The sequence below is a fragment of the Hemibagrus wyckioides genome, linkage group LG21 (assembly GCF_019097595.1).
Source record: "Hemibagrus wyckioides isolate EC202008001 linkage group LG21, SWU_Hwy_1.0, whole genome shotgun sequence".
NCBI lineage: Eukaryota > Metazoa > Chordata > Actinopteri > Siluriformes > Bagridae > Hemibagrus > Hemibagrus wyckioides.
The window spans coordinates 11,854,655-11,876,554 of NC_080730.1; the positions used below are offsets into that span (position 1 = coordinate 11,854,655).

At 38.4% G+C, this 21,900-nt stretch overlaps 1 protein-coding gene across 3 annotated transcripts in view; it reads left to right on the top strand.

Annotated features, from left to right (window-relative positions):
- kaznb (kazrin, periplakin interacting protein b) overlaps window positions 1-21,900 on the top strand; it is an 88,101-nt gene that overhangs the window by 32,329 nt on the left and 33,872 nt on the right. For 2 of the 3 annotated variants that reach the window (XM_058373880.1, XM_058373881.1), the window contains exon 4: window positions 1,922-2,099. The exons of the other annotated variant lie outside the window; for it this stretch is intronic. In XM_058373880.1, the coding sequence (XP_058229863.1) occupies window positions 1,922-2,099 (178 nt within the window). The remainder of the gene's footprint in view (window positions 1-1,921; window positions 2,100-21,900) is intronic. 3 annotated transcript variants of the gene reach the window in all.

A 21,900-nucleotide genomic window follows, 5' to 3' on the forward strand; every position in this document is an offset into this window, starting at 1 on the left:
CATGTAAATGTACATCAGACAAATGTTTTTAATTTAATCATTTTTCAGCACAAATTATGCATTGATTCAATAAGCTGTAACAGTACCAACAAATATGTCAACATCTGTATTTGATAATAGATTCCATAAATACAGGTACATTTTTATATGATTTCCAGAACATTGGCTGGCTTGAACTTGCTAATCAAAGCTTTCATGAAGTTTGTAGTAAGTCAGTTGTAGTACTGTGTATTTGGGTAAGTGTTTACTTTTTCCTGTAGAAAGGTGGCAGCATCAGAGGCCACTGAGTTGGCATTTTGCTAACAACACAATGCACGTTAGCTGTCTAGGCCCTGGCCTTTGTATACTAACTTTGTATAATATCTAACAACACCCATTTCGCTAGCTGACCTCATCTAGTCAAATCAGAGGAGTTCACAAGCTATTACAGGTCAGTTTTAAATCACTGTGTCAGCTTGCAAGAATAAAGTGCTAATGCTGGAATTTCTCTTTTCCTCTCTTGACATTCCTGTCGCTACTCCCTTTCCCCATTGTACTCTATCAGTATTGCATAAAATGTTTAATAATGTAAGTAGTAAGAAGTCTGGTGAAGTGTCTTTTTATATGAAACTGGATTTACACTTATGTTTGGGGTGACATCAAAACCATTTTTGGTAAATGAAAAAGAAAAAGATTGAGATTCCTGTACTATTATATGTACTATTAATTTATTTGCACATTAATTAAACATCTCCTTCATGGAGAAATATTGCTGTTATTTATCCAACATAGAGTGTGAGAGCATATGAGAGCTCATGCACATTACTAGTGGCAATTTATTTTACAGTGGACATGTTAACTGTATACATAAGGTGGGTGATATTAATATAACTACACATTATCTGTGTTTCTCTACCATTTGTAAATAATATTGTAAATGTCATGTGATATATTTGTTCTGTATTTTTTATCTTCTTGGAATTTATGTTTGAATTTAAAATGGCTGTAAAAAGGCTATACAGACTATTCTGTATTGGACTATTCAACCAAACATTTTTTTCTATCTGAAGATACAGGAAACACTTTTTTTTTAAGGGTTAATGCTACAATGATGATTTTCATATGTGATAATCATTTTAATGGTCTTTTTTTATACATAGTTGTCCATCAGAGGCTGTTCTTCTCTCCTAAATACAGATGAAGCTATTTACCTCTTTTGTAAAATAACGGGTGCAGCTGTCACACCTGCTATTAAGGGAACAACTGAGCTGAGTTTCCAGGCTGGAGGAGGGTAACACTGAATCATAAACTGGTGTTGATCATGATAAACACCAGGGAATTATATCCAGGATTTCAAGCAAATAACTGCATTGTTTTCACAGGTAAAGCAAGTGGGAATGTTTGGTTGTTTGGAATTTGAACAGATGTATCCAGTCTTGCTAAAACTCTTTGGCAATAGCCCAAAACCACCACCTCTCTCAACCCACTGCTCTCCTCAGCAGCTATAGTTTGTTGAGTTGAGCAGGAATGCTGAAATGCTGCACTTTAGCTTCCTCCCCCCATTCCCCCCTTCAGTTCTGAAGCACATGGTATGTTCCGTTTAAAAGCATGTCATCTTCCTCTGCACTGGGTCCCCTCCTGGAGCAGCTGCGTAAGAGAGGAGGAACCCTAGCTCAGTCTTGCTCTTTCTCATTCTTTCACACGCCATTTCTTCTCTTGTAAAACCACACTCTTTGTAGGCAACTCACGCAACATACACAATCCAGGTAGAAGCTGGGTCTCTTTTCAGTCAATGAGAGAAGTGCACAGAATGAAAGGAAAGCTTGTTCTTGGAATTGTTTATCTTTCTGCACATTAAGTGGCGAGAGGAGGGGAGAGGGCACGTTGTCCCCCCTGCTGCATTTGACACCATGCTCCTTTGTGTGGACTGGCTCTTCCCCAGGGTAAGATCTTGAAGATAATGGAAGATAATAAGCAGCTGGCGCAGCACATCGATGGTGCCGTCCACTCTGCAAACCAGGAGGTGACCAACCTGCGCTCAGAGCTCTTGGCCACCAGCCGCAGACTTGCTGAGCTTGGAGCAAACGGCCCTACTGGAGTCAAGAACAACCACCAGCAGGGTAAGATTTTAATAACTTTCAGCAGATGTGCTGTGCAAAAAGTTTTGGAGCTCTGGTTTCAAGTTCAGAGGTTGTCTTATTTCTCCAGTAAAAGTGTTTCTGAAGTATGAAATCAAAACTTCATCCTGTTTTATGGGGGTATGGATGGTGGTGTTGGTGATGGAGGAAGAAATAGAATAAAATCTCTGTGCAATTATTGGTCAATATATGTTTATTGTTTCTAGTTCTGACTCAGCACTTTAGAAAAAAATATGCTGTATGTTTTACATGCCAATCAGGGTGTTTGACTTGAGACATGAGAAAGCTGTGCTGTTTTATGATTTTATGTTATTAGCATGCCATTAGCAATGCCTATGAAAAAGGTTTGTGTTATGCTTCCTTCTTCCAGAATTTGTCATTTCTGTCATCCATCCATCTTTCTATCCAGTATGTCCATTCATTATTGTGGCTCTGTAATTGTGTTGGAGTGTCCAGCATGGCTCTAACACAATGGCTATTTAGGCTTTTTTTTTTTATCTTTCACACTTTGGTGCAGTAGTAACTGTTACATGCCAATGTTGCTCACTGAGTGTGCAGAATCTAATCAAATATGCATTCCTGCCCCAGGCTGTCCATGGGAATTGCTCTCATAGTTCAAACAGCCAGACACCCTGCCCTTGGTTCACAAACAGTGATCCACTCAGCCATTCCATCTAACACTCTTACCTAACACTGAATGGTTATTTACATGTTCCTGAAATATTTACATTATATAAAAGAGAGCTTAGAGTTAAACCACCAGATCTAATTATAATCAAACATAATCATAAGGTAATCATATATAATCTTGCTGTTGAGAGTTAATACCAACAATGCTGTTGAACATAGTATAATCATAAGACTCATTCACTTAGGTTTCTGGTGTTGTCTTGACATTAACAAGTTGATCACATAATAATATTTTCTGCTATGCAGCAATAGTAATTATTTATATTATTTTATTTTTAGGCCATAATAAACTAAACGAGAATTTATAAAGCTATTAGAAAGTATCTTTGTATTGTTGTTGCACATTTGTTGCATGATTAGCTGATTTTACAGTGTGTGACACAATATTTTAATATGTGATGTTGTAATACATGTACATTATATTGTTATTAATTCTATTTGTGTCATTTTGCGCATGTTCTCCCTCTAATGCTGATACGGCACAGGTGAAGGCTTCTCAGACCTGTTGCCAGCCATCCAGTCCATAAATTGTATTATTTTACTATAAATTAAACATATGGGCCATAGTCAATTTATTACACCACTGCCAGTGTTTGCTTTTGGAGGAAAACATCTGACAATTGCGTATTTGTGAAAAAGATCTGTGCAAATGTTATCACACCCACCAAAAACATGTACTCTGATACACAGACAGTATCTACTAATATTTGTGTCTTTCATATAAACAAACTACCATGTGTTGGCTATGTATTTTCTTATCAAATTTCAGATTTGGGGGTTTCTTCATTAAAGTGGAAAATACTCAACATTTATGCAAATTGTTTGATTTGGCATAATTTTCCACAACCTGAAATGGTGAAATGAATATAACCCAATGACAGATATAATTCATTAGCAAGGATAGTAGAACTAGTAAAACTAGTAGACTTAGTAAAATTAGAAAATCTAACTTCTAATTAATTTTAACTATTTTATATTACAATTATGAATACTCTGAAATCACATTTTTGTGCTAAAATTTTTATATCAGTTAAACAAGGCACACTTGTGAAGTAGCTTGTGAGTGTACAAGTCTTTATACAGTACTTGTTTTCATGACATGCTACACTAGATTAGGAATTCAGAAACAATAATTTACATATTTCTCCATCCATACCTCTGCCAGTACCAAGTGATTCTGGCCGAGTAGGACAGCAAGAAAGTCAAGAAACCCATGAAAATATAGTCGGTCTAAGGAATTTTTCCATTAGTTTTTAAGTCACATATCTTGCATAAATATATGTATGTAACTGACATAAATATTAAAAGGTTACATATCTCAAAAAAGAACTCCAATTTTGTATGTGTTAATGAGAGCAGAAAGAGAAGAGAGAGAAAAGAGTATGGAAAAAATAAAGAAAGAATAAGTCAAATGGATTTGAGAAAAAGGTGAGGAAAGAGAAAGGAAGTGAATGATACACATGACAAAGTGAGCCAAGAGGAAAAGGTGTGTGTGTGTGTGTGTGTGCTGCCCCAACTGTCTCTATGGACAGAAGGGTGGGAAAGACTGCTGGGCTGGCAGCCGTCGCTGTAGAAACGGCTGGCTATGGGAGCCTGTAGGGCAAACAACAGCAGATCTGTGAGCAGGCTCCTGTCGCATAGGCACACTCTTATTGCATTTAATGCCTGCTTCTTTGCTTTACTGGTTTGAATTTTATTGACAAATCTTATTAACTTATTATTATTAACTTCACTAATAATGTCACATGCAAGTATGGGGAGAAAACATGTTTAAATGTGTTTTAAATTCTGATAGCAATTTTGGCAGTTTTGGATCTCAAATAAACTTGCCACACCTATTTATACTTGAGGTATAATGATAATTAAACATGGTGAGACATGTCAAAATACTGTTCTAATTATTATATGGCCATAAATAACAGAACATAGACATGTTCAAAAGGTATTTGTGAAGATAACAGGTTCAGGTTAATGCTATTGCCGTCAGATATGTGAACGCACAAAGATCTAGATTTTAAAACTCTGTGTAATAGATTAAGTTGTGCTAGTTTATTGTGTTTTAATGTTTCTGTAAGGGTGAAAGAGATTAAGAGATTACATGTCTGTGCTTATTTTCAAATCTGAAGAGGAATGAGGATTTTGATTCTATAATTTTCTTTCGAGCAGTTTAATCTAAAGTGAACTGAAAAAATTCTCTCTACTTAACACTAGCAGTCTACGTGAGATGAATTACAATATACAAGAAGTGACCTTGTTCTCCCCAGCCCCACCTTCCTTTAAAAAAATAGCCTGCATTGCTATCTGTGACCTCCTAGTCTTCCTGTTGGCTCCTTCTGAGCAGGAAAAATCCTCCCTCCAATCTTCAGAACAGGGACTGACTGCTATAAACCACACCCTGTTTGTGGTTAATGCAGCATGAATGGAGCTATGTGTCCAAACAATAGCCCTGAGCTGGGCTTCACCATAGGAAAGGCCTAATTACCCAGAGAACACACACACGCTTTTCTCTTGGGGTTTCAACAGAAACTGGATAGAGGCACATTTGGGGAATGTAATCTGTTTCCATGGTAAGCACTTGGGACCTCTGAACCCTATGATGCCTTTCTACCCAAATCATTTCCACAGTCTGCATTTTCTATCCAAGTTTCTCCTATAATCATCCATCTCAGTGGCCTGAATGGAACAAAATCAAATCTCTCATATGGGTGTGTGGCAGAGTCCTAATATAATGTAATATGTACAATATGTCTATGTACAGAAGTGCATGATTTAATCCACTGATTAAGAGGTCCATGCTGGCTCCCCAGTGCCAAGATTGATGGTTGGCTTTTGAAGAGTATGAGTGACTGAAATGCAAATCAAACTAGATGCACAAGGTTCAAACAAGGTTCACAGCACTCTCCAGATGCACACAGGTTCTAGTAAGAAATTAGTAGTGAGACATTAGGGAGGATTCATTTTAGCAGCAGTGATAAAATGCAACCCAATGCTGAAGTGCATCATGTATGCCACACTGGGTTTTCTTTCTCAGCATACCCATGATTGAACAAATTCAACATAGGACCAGTTTTAGATCACTTTTCAATGTATTAAACAATAGTTGATATTTATTTGTAGAATGCTTCTTTTTATTGCTATTTTTTCAACCCCACCACTCCCCCACCCCCCACAGTAATTCTCATTACTGCTAAAAAGAAAAAATAGATATAGTAAAACAACATTTCCCATCTCACTGAATGGAGTTGAAGTTCTCAGGTGCTGATTTGGGCTACCCCATGAATCCCCAACATTGACCTGCAACTTCTCACAGTTCCTATAGATGTTGTGGCTTCTTTAGCTGGTGGCAAGAGCTATAATGGAGGCAGTAGCGAGCAGGATAGAGAAAGGTGGAAAGAGGAGAGCAGACACAGAGCTAACTACACCTTAGTAACAGGGACTTAACCAATGAACAAATGGTAAGTGTAAGAGTAAAATGCTTGTGTGATCATCCTTGAGTAAAAATATTAGGACCATTGACCAGATCCAACTAAGTTAAAGCGAAGATTACTGCTGCCTCTGTCTGTTTTAGAATCCCTTTTTTCTAACATTTTCTGTTTTCATCTCCAGAGCTTTTGATCTCAACTTGGAGCAATAATTCTTTATCTAAAGACTGAATGGCTACTGAGGCATGACGCTTGCATTCTGTTTTCCATTCAACACTGACTTCACAGCTCCCCTCCTCATCTACTTCCCACTGAGCTGCTGTTTTTCATGCTTCTCTACCCAGGCCTGCTCATCATAACACAATAAGGAGTGACATAGTGCATATTTTCTCTAAGGACAAGAGTAACAGGCCTCTGCTACAGGAAATGAGACATTATGCATCCTTTAGCTCATTTTTGTGTCTTGGTGGAAACCTCATATTTATTAAGCCCATATGTCAAGTTCTAAAAAATGGCAGCTTTGAATACAAGGAGAGTAAAACAATTTCCTGTGCTTGCCTTGGACACGTTTATCTGACACATCATCTGTTCTGCTTCCTGTCTAGAAAACATGGTCTGGGCTGAGATCAGGAGCATTATTAGGAACTTTAAGCAGAAGACACCACTCTAACAGCAGGGTCCTGAGTTTGTTTAGGTGAATGAAACACATGCTGGCAGAATCATGTCTGATGCTATCCATTTCCATCACTTTGAATTTGAAGACATTCTGTACAAAGCTAGTCATAGCAACAAGTTGCAGGTTTGTTTCCATCCACTTATCTTCAGAAACATCTTTATTCTGGTTAGTATGGATCCAGAACAAGGCAGTAACACACTCAGGATATGACTCCAGTCCATAGCAGGGCAGCATGCACACACACATTCCTGTTGCCGGTTCACCACTGTTCCTTCCTTGGACGACTTTTGATAGATACTGACCACTGCAGACCGGGAACACCCTACAAGAGCTGCAGTTTTGGAGATGCTCTGATCCAGTCGTCTATCCATCACAATTTGGCCCTTGTCAAACTCAATCAATTCCTTAGGCTTGCCCATTTTTCCTGCTTCTAACACATCAACTTTGAGGACAAAATGTTCACTGGCTGCCTAATATATCCCACCCACTAACAGGTGCCATGATGAGGAGATCAGTGTTATTCACTTCACCTGATGAAGTTCACAGGTCATAATGTTATACCTGATCATGTAAGGAGAACAGACGAAACTCAACAAACAGGATTTAACCAGAGACTGTGGAATTTTGAGTCAGTAAAGCCACCTGCTGTTTCATCATAACAAATTTATTTATTTTAAAGATTTTTTTTATTTATTTATCTATCCGGTTCTTTCTTTGTTCGAATGCAGAAACACACCTCCTTTTTTAACTTCCACCCCTTACTTGCAACTGGGGGGTAAAGATAATGATTTGAAGATTAAGAATCTCACACATCATCTGTCCTGCCTCACTAAGTTTATGCCCTGAGTTTTCACCACAAAATAACATAATTTTCTTGACATCAAAAGGCTGTAACATTAGAGGGGGAGGGTGTGGGTGGATATGTGAGCTCATTTGAAAAGTTCCAGCTTATTCCCTTAGACATGCCACATTACTTCAGCAGCAACAAAGATTTTTTTTTACTGCTGCTTTCTCTGGGCAGTACAAATCTTCCAAACTAGGTCAGTTGTACTGCACTGGAGAACAATTTCAAGAGCTATGCTTCTGAAAGGTTTCCTTAAGGGCACTAGAAGGTCAATGTGAACAGATGAGGAACAGAAGATTAGAAAACCTACAGTGAATATAGAAAGTCCATACAGCCCTGTTAAAATTGCTGGTTGCATAACGAGCAGTAAAATTCAAGGTGGCAAATGATCTGACATAATTTACATGATCTATATTGTCAATTCCATGTGGACATTTGACCATTGCACACAATGTTGGGCCTTTCCCAAACTGTTGCAGGAAATTTGGAAGCACAAAATTGTATTGAATGTTTATGTATGTTGTAGCATTACATATTCCCTTAACTGTGACAGTGACAGTGCTCTGGTGCATTAAGCAAGGTCCATGAAGGCATCATTTGTCATTGTTTTATGTGGAAGAAGAGTAACTTACACAAAGCTCTCACCTCAGCTGACAGCTGAGAAGATCATCGGAGTCTCTCTTCCCTCTATCACAGTCATTTACTCCACATGCTGCATCCGCAAAGCTAACAGCATTGTGGATGATCCCACACACCCCTCACACACACTCTTCACCCTTCTGCCATCCGGAAAGAGGTACCGAAGCATTCGGACCCGCACAACCAGACTGTTGAACAGTTTCTTCCCTCAGGCAATCAGGTATCTCAACAGAGAACTGAGCTGAGCTGGACACACACACACACACACACACACATGTACAACCAAGGTCTGATCTCAAAGGAGAACTGAACAGTGCTGGACATGGACACACACACATACATAACACACACGCACAAAAAAGAACTGGACTGTGCTGGACATAGCCAGACACACACACACTAAATGTCCTGTTTGCACGCACATGCGACTTTACATTTCACCTTACATTTATATTTATATTAGTCTTGTTACATGTCACTTTAATAATTGCAATAACTGCAATCACTGTATACACTGTTCTTTCATTGTCTAACATTGTCTTGGTCTTTGCACAAAGTTGGCCTATATGTTGTTTGTCTTGTCTTCCTGTGCACTTCTGTTGTATGTCTTAAAGATTGCACCTTAAGTATAGTTTAATATTTTTTTTTAGTTTAATTTTAATTTTTAAATTATAGTTTAATTTTTTATCTCTATGTTTAGTTCTATGTTTGTCTGCGTCACTGTACTTTGTCTTTGTTATGTGTAGCACCTCTGGTCTAGGAGGAACGTTGTTTCACTTCACTGTGTACTGCATCTGCTATATATGGTTAAAGTGACAAGCTTCTTTGACTTTGACTTTGACCTCAGTCACACTTAGCACCTTTGGGGTGAATTGGAATGTTGATGACACACTGGGGCTTGTCATGCAAAATCAGTGGCTGACCTCAATAATGTTCATGTTTGAATTAGAGACCAATTCTGGCAGGTCTAGGACTCAACCTTACGACTTGTTCACAGTGCTTATCCCAACTTTCCAACCTGAATCTCACTCCAAGGTAACACAGGCCTTCCAGATAATTTTTTTTCTTCCAAGAGCCCACCATTCAGGTTCCCTGTCCTGTAAACATCTAATGAGGTTTGCTTTTCGCAAAATAACTTGTCAGATCATCGCTTGTCTGTAATCCACGCTAGCAAGCAAGGAACTTCATTACTGTTTTTTGCATGTGTGATTACATCTGGAATTTTAGACATTCTAGACATTTACCCATAACTGAAAAGTCCCATAATTAACCATAACTTTGGTTTTAGCTGCTGAGTCAGCTGTGCAATTTTGCTCGGAAAGCAAACCAGCACAGGTTGCTTTGCCAAAGCTCTTTTCATAAGTGTTGTTCTCATCTTATGGTGAGTTTTAAAACAAGGCCAACCATTGTACAGTGGAATTCTGAAAACATTAAAAAACATGCTAAAAATTCTAAAAAGAACAAGGTAGAGATGCAGTAAGGAGAATCAGAAGAACAGTTTATGACCCTAGGTCATCAGAGACATGATGAACTGATAGTCACCACTGTAATCCAAATCTGAATTCATGTAAAAGTCAGTTTATACAAAGTGCTGTATAAAACACAGAGACTGATAGAGGCAGAGAGGAGATTAATTCTCCCACAGTTCATGTGTTATATGCGTCATTAAGAGTTTTAAAAGGTAATGTTCACCCAGGTGCTTAGCAGGACCTTTGCACAAATCATGTTTGAGAATTATAGTAAGAAACTGATTGTGGAAGTTTTTAGTGCTTCTCTATTGTATGGTGCAGGATCAAGCATTACCTTCAGTCTGCGGTCATTCCTGAATTTACTGCAAACGGTTTCAAACAGTCTTTTTATTCTGTACATATCCAGGAATTCAACGTGGTTTGAAATTTAGCGAAGGGATTAACACTATGATTACAAGTAGAAGGATTGGAAGAAGGGATATGGTCCTCCTTTGGTGAGTCCAGGATAGAATCATTTTCTGTTTTTGTCTTGTTATTGTTGAGTCTCTAGAAAGTGTGCAGAAAAGTGTGGCCCAAATAAATGCCAGCCCACAGCTTGGCTGAAATTCCTCCTGCCTCATGAGTCACCCTCTACATCCTCACACACCAGGGTTTTACAATAAGTTGGAGTCTTATTTGGTGCAGCCATAATCCTGCAGCTGCCTGTCCTCATCCACAGCTGCCTGTCCTCATCCACAGAAAACAGCAAATATCACACCTTTACAGAGTTTGTTTGAAAAGTTCCAGACATGCCACATTACTTCTTTTTTTTTTTTACTGTTACTCACGAAACTTGCAAACTAGTTCAGTCGTATTGCACTGGAGAACAACTTGTTTTTATATGTCTTTGAACAAAACACAAACAACAAAAAAGCAAGCAGTTCTTTATTTGTTCAACACAGAAATAGGGAAGATAAAATTTACATTCAGAGTTCCAGACAATGCAGCTATATGGTGCATCTGCGTTGAGTTGTATGGTGTCTGGTGTGATGGTCAAACAAATCAACTCAACTTTCTAACAAACAATGATGTATCAAGCATGATGGCTTTGATTGAGTATGGCAATGTATAAGCATGGAATCTTTGGTACCTTAGATACACTGAGGCAAGAAGGAAACTGGCAGCCAATGTTAAATAGGCCAACATGATGATGAAAGAAACAGAATTTGTAAAAAAAAATAAAAATAAAATTAACTTAATAATTATAAATTTCGGTGTGTGATTCTGATTCAACCATCAATCAGTAAGTTGTAGCTATCTATAAAACAAACAATTCACTTCTTTCTGTAAATTTTGCATTTTGGTCATTCATGCTTGTCAAAGCAATTGTATACAATTGAAAGAATAGATCATATATGTAACAGTTATATAGAATGCAATGCCATTGTAATGCACCAGGTATTTTTCACAGCATTGCAGTTTTACTTTCAGAAACAGTGTTGCCAGTGTAACATGATTTGTGTGTGCAATATCTTGTATGTTGAGTGTTTGTGTGTCTGGTGTGTGTCCAGAAGGATGTGCTTTTTTCTTGCAGTTTTGTGTGTAAAGAGTGTCCATAGATAGGTCATTAAATCCAATGATCCTTTCTGCAGTTTTTATGACTCTTTGGAGAGACTTTGTCTCTGCCTGGGTGGTGTTCCCGAACCAGGCAGTGATGCCATATGTGAGTATGTTCTCTATAAGTCTTTTGTAAGCTTGGATGACAAGACAATGTCTAAGTCTGTTCTACCTCAGCAGCCTGATGAAATGAAGGTGTTGCTGGGCTTTTTTTTTTTTTTACTGTAGTGGCAGTGCTTTTGGCCCAGCTCAGGTTTGTTGTCACATGAAGGCCCAGAAACTTGTGACTGTCAGCCCTTTCCACCACAGTCCCCTTGATGGTGAGATCATTGCAGAGGGGGGGGATTTCCTTCTGAGGTCCATAATTATTTCCTTAGTCTTGTCTATGTTGACTAATCCCCATCTCTGATGAGGCACAGGATGGTTGTGTCATCTGTATACTTGATGATGACAGCGTTGACCTCAGTGGAGACACAGTTGTAGGTGTACAGGGTGAAGAGTTTGGGGCTGAGGCAACAGCCCTGTGGTGCTCTTGTGCCGATTTTGAGCTCAGCAGAGACTATGCCTCTCATCCTCACCACCTGTGATCTTTCAGTCAGAAAGTCCAAGATCCCATTGCAGGTGGGAGATGGGACCCCAAGGTCTGTGACTTCACAACCAGCTTCATGGTCAGATGGTGTTGAAGGCAGAGATTTAGTCTAGGAAAAGCATCCTGGCGTATGTTCTGCTACTGTCCAGGTGTTGTACAGTGTAGTGCAAGGCCATTGCCACCGTGTCATTCACTGATCTGTTAGCGCAGTAGGCAAACTGTAGAGAGCTGAAAAGGTCCAGGACCACAGTGTTAATGTGTGTGAATAGCAGTTTTTTTAGGCATTTCATGGCCAGGTGGTGTCTCAGATCTCAGTCCAATTTGTGTTTTTCCTGTGGTTATTGAGAGTGTGGATTCCCTGCCACATACTATGAGGGTTGTTTTGCAAGTGGAAACTTTCAGGTTTTCAGGAGTGTCCATATTTTGCAGCTCTGATAGGCCTTTGTAGCTCATATCAGGCCCACTTGTACACCTTATGCCTTGACTTGAAAACTTCCTGTATACATCCACAATAGACCAGGGCTTATGTTTTGGAAAAACACATACATTTCTGGCAGGGACATAAATGGAGGTGCACCAGGTGATGTAGTCACTAGTAGTCTCTAATACATGAATATTGTCTGTAGCCTTCTTGAAAACATTCATGTCTGTGGCTTCTAGACAGCCCTGCAGATTTGCCAGTGCAAATCTGTCTATGTATTAACAGTTCTGATTGCGACTGGGTTAGCCTTCAGCTGTGTGGTGTAATTGGGCTTTAGCAAGATTGACAAGTGGTCAGCTATGTATGGATTTCTGATGTTACTGTAACAGTGGTCCAGAGTGTTATTTGGTGGAAAAAGTCACAAACTTGTAGAATTTTGGAATGTTTTTCCAGAGATTGCAGTGATTAAAATCTCCCAGGATGATGAAAGCAGCCTCAGGATACATTTTTTCATGTTCACTGATCATGTTGTGCAGTTCTTTTAGTGCTGCCTCCTCTGTTGCAGAACGGATGATGTAAACAACACTCACAATAATGCATTTCAGCCCTCTCTGTAAATAAATCAGTGTGATCTAATTAGAATGCAACTTCCTAGGTAGGTAGCATTTTGGTATAGCTCGTCTGATTTGGTAGGCAGCAGACCACAAGTACCACATTTTGCTCAAAATGGAAAGTAGAGTGGCATGCAACTCTTTATCAGAGAAAATTGCATGAACTGTACAAACACAAAGGGAGACACATAGGCAGTTGCATATTCCTCTAAATAGAAATTTTGAATTTGGAAAAATTAAAACTTTGCATTAGTTCAACCCTTTCATACAAACTAAGAAAGACAGAACTGTGTGTTCTGTTGTGTTCTGTTAAATAGTAGTACTAGGCACACATTGTATAATCAAAGTGAAAATGGATGTTCGAAATGTTAATAATCAGTGGTGGGCCATGCATTTCACACCTAGGCCTTCACTGGTGTCCTTCCTGAATTAATCCACCTTATTATACCATCATTATGACACCACAGCAATAGATACTAATCAACCGTTAAATAGCAATGTAAAAAAAGAAAGTCTACAGTATTTCACACCTCACAAGGAATAGTCAATTTTATTACAGTCCGCCTTGAAAATGCATTTGTAAGGATGTCTGCGACCAAATCGATTTCTTCTCCTCTGTCTCCTTCTTCTCCTCAAATAAAATAAAATATATATATCATTTAGTTTGTGTGGTTCGCTGCCTCTGTCTACTCCAATTATCCTGCCTGCTAGATGGCTCCAGTGATGCCAACTCAAAATCTGATTGGTTAATGGAACAACTTCATTGCCACTTACTTTAAGCCACGGGCGCCTGCACTATTGATTCTGAAGGCCTTAAGGCATATTTCTTTTACCCTGGAAACACATGATGTCAGCCACTGGCTGAAATATGATAGGATAAATACTACTATCAAAAATATACATTACTGGAAACAACGCAACCGAGAGAAAAGCTATGAAATGTAGCTATGAACACATTCATGGAAAAATATATTAAATATATTAAAATGCAAGTCAGTGATTCAGATCACTGCTGTTTAGGCCGGCAGAGAAGGCCTTGCTGGCTCTGACAGCCCACCACTGTTAATAATGCACCTCATTCATTCTGCATCAGCACTGAGATTTTTAGGTTCATGTTTATATGGGTATTATTGATACAGTTGTGGACAAAAGTTTATATAAATTAGTTTATTTTAATTAATTTCATTTTACCATTCCCTGTGTTAAGTCAAACAGAGTATCTATTTCCATACAAGGTTATTTTACAATAATAGGTAAAAGACAAATTTATCTCAAATTATATTTACTTTATTAGAATTTCAGTGAGTTAGATTTTTATAAGTATTTATGCTTAGCAGTTGGGATGATGTTCTTTCAATTAAATGCCTCATCATTTTTCAATCATTTTCAGTCCTCCAAATGCTGGCCTAAGTGTAGGTGCATCTTTCGTGCATGAAAGCCTTTGTAGCCCTGGTCATGTAGGAATCTGTTATTGATGTATGTACTGATGGATGTCAGTACTTTGGTACCCAATACCTCCAATTCTTTCACTGGTTCCTTTGTTGTAGTTTTGGGTTTCATTTGGGCCTGCTTCTCTTATGCCCCAAAAATGTTTTGAGTATTTTAGTATATATATATATATATATATACACTTACTTTATATATATATATAAAGGCATAGATTGGTCAATGGATGTAAACATAGCTCTGCAGTATGTGAACATTTAGAGGATCAGTTTTCCTTCGAGTGTTTTATGTAATTTCTTTCTGCAGCACTCTCAGCCTGAAGCTGATTCCTATCAAGCACAACTGGTTTTTACTTGGTGGGAAAATATTCTTGGCTTTGGACCATCTTCCTTTGTGACAAAGTGGAAGGAAGGGGGTGTGAGCATAGTGTATAGTGAGGCCTATAAAGGAAATTGTGAGTTCTGGCCTTGTCAGCAGAGAGGAAATATCTACTTTGGTGTATATAATTACAGACTACAGGGAGTAAGAATAGTATTGATTTTAATGGCTAAGGATAGGGACAGTATTTGTCTCCTAAGACGATTTCTGTTTTTGTTGTTTTGTGTTGGGATCAAAAGCTTTTTTTTCTCTGCAGTGCTGACAAAAGAACAGAGTTTGGATTATGAAACAGTTAAATCAGCTTAGTTACAGACATGTGAATTTGTCCCTGAAGCGTATCAGCAGAAGTTTCATAAACATGCCAAAACTGTCAGCCAAATGTCTGTTGTGTTTGCGTGTGAAAAATCTGCTTTATTTGGAAATTGGTGCAGTGCAAATAAACTTGTTACCTTCAGTCAGTTAGAAGACTTGGTCCTCCTAGGAGAATTTTAAACTGTGACACTCTCCCACAAACATGCTCACATTTTGCTTATAGTTGCTACTGTGAATATGGTGCAAAACACATTTACACAACTGTATCAAAAATGAGAAGTCATGGACAAATTTGCATATCCACAAATCAACATGTGAATTCAGTCAATGAGAGTTGCACACATTTAGAATAATATTTCTCACTTACATTTTTTTCTTGGATATTTTTCTAACAAAAAGCAACAAGTCAGCAACTGCTTGATTCTGCCACCATGTCTCAAATGCCACAAATGAAAAGTTCTATGCACAAAAGCAGTTTGTGCACCTTTATAGCCAGGGACGTGCACTGTTCAGAGATCAGAGAACTTTTGACCAATCAAAGGAGCCTGTGTGGGCTCCTGAACAAGGTTAAACACAAAACAACTCAACAACTATGTACTTCTAATATGTACTGTTCTTTGATTATTTTTATATGTCCTGCTTTACAGTTCTATGAAAATATTCTGCCTTTATACTGCTTGTGAATTGGCCAAACGTTCTTTTGCTTCCTCATAGTCATATATGAAGGCTCACTTTGATTAAAAAAAATGTCTGTTGCACATGCATTCCAAGCATGTGATGTTTTTTTGTTTTTTGTTTTTTTTTGTTTTAGGCTAGGTTCTCCCTATGTTATGTCTAAATTGAATGACCCAATAATGTGAATGACCCCTGATAAAAAGAATGTCTTGTGTATGCCACGTGAATACACTCAAGCATTAGCTCTCAGTTATATTCATATCTCTCATATATCTCATATCTCTCAAATATTCAGTTTAAACTTGCTCACTTGTCAGATGAAACCCAATGTGACTTATTATGTCTTACCCATTGCTTTTTTTCTGATACCCCATCTCATACTACAGTCCTCAGGAATTAATGTTGGTGATAAGCAAAGTACTTACAGAATCTAATGACTTGTGTCCTAGGTGATGTAAATAATTGTGAAGCCTACCTTATTAGTATCACAGATACTTTGGTTAGCTATATTTGTACCTTAGACCAAGCATTGGTAGAACCAAGCATTGACAGAACCATGAACATTGCCTTTGCTTTGCCCCTTGCAAATATTGTTAAGTGTCCTAATTTATTCTGTTTATACCTTCAGTTTCTTGTCAAATTATTTTGTCCCAATTGGGTTTGATAGTTTCATTTGTATATAGCTTGTAAGTATCACACATCATGAAACGCCAGCTGTAAATAGTACATTGCAAACTGTAGCTGCTAGGAAGTCAGAGTCAGCTTTTGTCAATTCTGCTATAGAGTAGAGGTATACATACTGTATGTGTGTATGTATGTATATGTATATATATATATATATATATATATATATATATATATATATATATATATATATATAACACGTCTCATATATATATATAATATATATATATATATATATATATATATATTCACCACTGTTCCTTCCTTGGACCACTTTGCAAAGAAAAATATTTGGGATATGCAAAGAAAAGAATTCCACTGTGCTGTAATGTATGTGTGGTGATAATAAAGGCTTCATGCCCTCAGTTAATTAAAGCAGCCCCCAACATCAGTGCCTGACTATACAAATGCCATTTTAGAGGAATGGTCAAAAATTAACACACCCATAAACACACCCCTAAACTTTGTGGAAAGCCTTCCCAGAAGAGTTGAAGCTGTTATAGCTGCAAAGGGCAGACCAACTCCATGTTAAACCCTATGGATTAAGAATGGGATGTAATTAAAGTTCATGTGCATGTAAAGGCAGATGCCCCAAAACTTTTGGTATGTGTAACTTTTGCTTAGTAACTACACAGTTGCGGTATACTGAAAGGTTACAGTGTAATTAGAGACAATGTAGACTTTAAATACTTCGGCCATGTTGTACAAAATCCATGCACTGTGAAGTATGACATTGTTCCTTTTAATACATATAGAACAGATCTTAGTCTGCATGCCTGCAAATGATGACCCTGAACAACCAGGTACCTTTTATGCCCTTTGGTACATTTTTTACAAATTAAGCTTAAATTAGCATTTAATAAATCTGCAGTTGACTTCAAGTCATCCAAAAATGTACATTCTCCTCAATGGTTTTGGTGCTCACAGATTTGTATTTTGACCTTTGTGGAACATATTTACATATTAAATCATGGATAAAGAGCAGTTTTGCATTTTGTGAAAGGCACATTTTACATTTTAAAAAGGAACAGGCCAGTTTTCTGCTTTGCCAACTGCACTGTATGTCTCAGGATGATTGATTTTCTTAAATCTTCTGTAAGTAAAATTAATCCAGCGATTGCTATAATTAAAGGCCCTGCAATGTTAATTAAAGGATCAGTTCAAATGAGGGAAATGGGAAATGTTCTGACAGCCTGGTCTTCCAAACTCCTGTCAGGGAATTGGAGGTACAAGAATAACACAGCAAAATAATGCACTTCCCCTTAGAATGTTGAATGCACTTGTAATGCATGATGATTCTCACCTTTGCCTTTTTACTACTAGCATTTTTTACTACTTCTTTTCTGATTGACGAGAGTGGCATAATGTATCTGGCAGGGGCACACACACACACTCACACACACACACACCTCGAAGCCTCGAGTGAGCAACAGCCCCATTTGAGATGCATTTCTGTTAGTTTTGATGTTTTTGAAAGTGAGCTTGGAGCTTTGCTGAAATTCCACCTGCCTCCCAAGTCTTCTTTTGGACCCATACAGTTGTGCTCATAAGTTTACATACCCTGGCAGAATGAATGATTTTTCAGAGAATATAAGTGATAACACAAAAACTTTTCTTTCACTCATGGTTAGTGAGTGAGTTAGTTAGCTTTACTAGTGTTTGGATTTATTATCAATAAACTGTGTTTACTCTTTTTAAATTATAATGACAACAGAAACTACCCAAATGACCCTGATCAAAAGTTTACATACCCCAGTTCTTAATACCATGTATTAACATCAATGACAGCTTGAAGTCGACGGTACTGTAATTGTGGATGAGGCTCTTTATCTTCCCCAGAGTGGCTCAATGATATTGAGGTCAGGAGACTGAGATGGCCAGTCCAGAACCTTCACTTTATTCTGCTGTAGCCAATGACAGGTCGACTTGGCCTTGTGTTTTGGATCATTGTCATGTTGGAATGTCCAAGTATGTCCCATGCGCAGCTTCCAGGCTGATGAGTGCAAATTTTCCTCCAGTATTTTTTGATAACATGCTGCATTCATCTTGCCATCAATTGTGACCAAATTTCCTGTGCCTTTGTAGCTCACACATCCCTAAAACATCAGCAATCCACCTCGTGTTTCACAGTAGGAATGGTGTACCTTTCATCATAGGCCTTGTTGACTCCTCTCCAAATGTAGCGTTTATGGATGTGGCCAAAAAGTTCAGTTTTGGTCTCATCACTCCAAATGACTTTGTGCCAGAAGGTTTTAGGCTTATCTCTGTGCTGTTTGGTGTATTGTAAGCAGGATACTTTGTGGCATTTGCGTAGTAATGGCTTTCTTCTGGCAACTCGACCATGCAGCCCATCTTTCTTCAAGTGCCTCCTTATTGTCCATCTTGAAACAGCCACACCACATGTTTTCAGAGAGTCCTGTATTTCACCTTATTTGTGGGTTTTTCTTTGCATTTGAAATTTTAGTTGGTCTACCTGACCGTGGTTTGGTTTCAACAGAACCCCTCATTTTCCACTTCTTTATTAGAGTTTGAACACTGCTGATTGGCATTCTCAATTCCTTGGATATCTTTTTATATCCCTTTCCTGTTTTATACAGTTCAACTACCTTTTCCCGTAGATCCTTTGACAATTCTTTTGCTTTCCCCATGACTCAGAATCCAGAAACGTCAGTGCAGCACTGGATGAAAGATGCAAGGGTCTGTCAGGAGTCCAGAAACTCATTGACCTTTTATACACACACACACACTAATTACAAGCAAACAGATCACAGGTGAGGATGGTTACCTTTAATAGCCATTCAAACCTGTTTGTGTCAACTTGTGTGCATGTTATAAGGCCAAAATCACCAGGGTATGTAAACTTTTGATCAGGGTCATTTGGGTAGTTTCTGTTGTCATTACGATTTAAAAAGAGTAAACACAGTTGTTTGACAATAAATGGCTTCAGCCAACCACTAACCATGAGTGAAAGAAAAGTTTTTGTGTTATCATTCATATTTCCACATCAACATTCACTCAAATTCTCAGTATGCCACATTCTTTAGGACAAAGGGATTACAAATCATCTTGAAAATATTGCAACACACATTACCATTCTGCATTACCACATAACTTGCTAGCCTGTAGAGAACATGAGAAGGCATGTGCATCATGAGTGTCATGAAAAGCACAAACGTTGAATTGAATTGGAATACACCCAATATATATATATTTTTTTAAAAGATGTAATATTATGCATTATATAACCTAAAGTATGTGGACATCTAATCGTCATACCTATATGTGGGCCTTCCCACGAAATTGCACAAAATTATCTAGCATGCTGTAGTTCTGAGGTTTCCCTTCACTGCAGCTAAAGGTCCTAGCCAAAACTTGGGCAAACCCAAATTAATGCTCATGGTTACATATCAGTCTTATTCAAACAGTGTAGTGGTAAACATAGCCTTGTGCAATTACGCTGATAGAGAACATGGCATACAGGTGGCGCAGAGAACATAGGCAAAAGCACGGGTGCTGAGTGGGCCTACAGGAAAGGCTAAAGAGAGCGCAAGAGAGAGAGAGGGAGAGATAACTTGCACTACCCAGCATCCTCCTCACAAATGCTAGATCAATGGGCAACATAACAGAAGTACTGGAGCTGATCATTTCAGGGGAAAAAAACAGTGAAGGACTGCTTGATCATAGTATATCTGTGACCTGGCAATCATGCTAGTGGACCGCACAGCACACCGGGCTGACGGAACCAGCGCCTCCATTAAGAGCAAAGGAGGGGCACTGGTCATCTACTCTAATAATAAGTCATGTACAAATGCTACAATCACTGACAAATTCTGTTCCACATATTTAGAATACATCACTCTTAGATGCTGGCCCTTTTACCTACTGCAGTAGTCCACTGTTGTTATTGTTATGACTGTGTACATTCCACCCAGAACCAACACCAAACAAGCACTAGATGTTTTGTTGACGCCTTTAAACAATCTGCAGACTACTTATCCTAATAGCATTCTTATACTATTATAATAGGGGGAGACTTTAATCAAGCCAACTTAAAGACTGTTCTTCCTAAATTTAATCAACACATTATGTGTCCCATGAGAGGACGTAATGTGTTAGATCACATTTACAGCAACATAAAGGATGGATACAAAGTCATGAACCTCCACCACCTGGGTCAGACTGATCATCTACCCTCTTTCTCACCCCTGCATACAAAAGTCTCATCAGGAAAACAAAACTATCTATGTTAACAATAAGGACTTAAAGCAGGGGTGTCAAACCGTATCCACAAAGGGCCTGTGTGGGTGCAGGTTTTCATTACAACCGAGCAGAAACTCATCACTGACTTCGTACACTGGAGGAGTAATGGTGGAGAGGGTGACTACCTTTAAAAGCCTGAGAAAAAAGCTCAACTCAGCACAAAAAGCACACTGGTGCACAGCTGACTTCACCTGAGGAAATCTACAGCACCAGATGCATATGATGAAGCAGAAATATAATAAAGGACTTTTCTCACACCGGCAACCACGTCTTCACTCTGTTGCCCTCCAGAAGACGTTATCAGTCCCTAAAAACATGTATACCCACAACACTTAAAACATACAAATACTAGATTTGCATTTAACTCTCACCTTACCATAGTTATATATTCTTTAATTCTTCTCTTTTATTTATTTTAATATATTTAATGCACGTAACTGCTCACTGTGCACCCACCCTATTTTGCACATTTTGTACACATTTGCTATTGTATATCTGTGTACAAATTGCATTTTGTACCATCTGTTTACATTTATATCTGTTTACATCTTCATTTGTATCTATTCACACTTATCTTTTGTATCATCTATCATATGGTACACTGTATCCATCACTCATTTCTCAAATATATACTTATTGACTCAAACATATACACCAATCAGCCATAACATTATGAGCACTGACAGGTGACGTGAATAACACTGATTATCACCTCATCATGGGACCTGTTAGTGGGTGGGATATATTAGGCAGCAAGTTAACATATTTGTCCTCAAAGTTGATGTGTTAGAAGCAGAGAAAATGGTCAAGCATAAGGATTTGAGTGAGTTTGAAAAGGGCCAAATTGTGATGGCTAGACAACTGGATCAGAGCATCTCCAAAACTGCAGCTCTTACCGGTCTGCAGTGGTCAGGGTCTATCAAAAGTGGTCCAAGGAAGGAACAGTGGTGAACCGGCGATAGGGTCATGGGCGGCTATAGAGAATTGATGCACGTAGGTAGCGAAGGCTGGCCCCGTGTGGTCCGATCCAACAGACGAGCTACTGTTGCTCAAATTGCTGAAGAAGTTAAT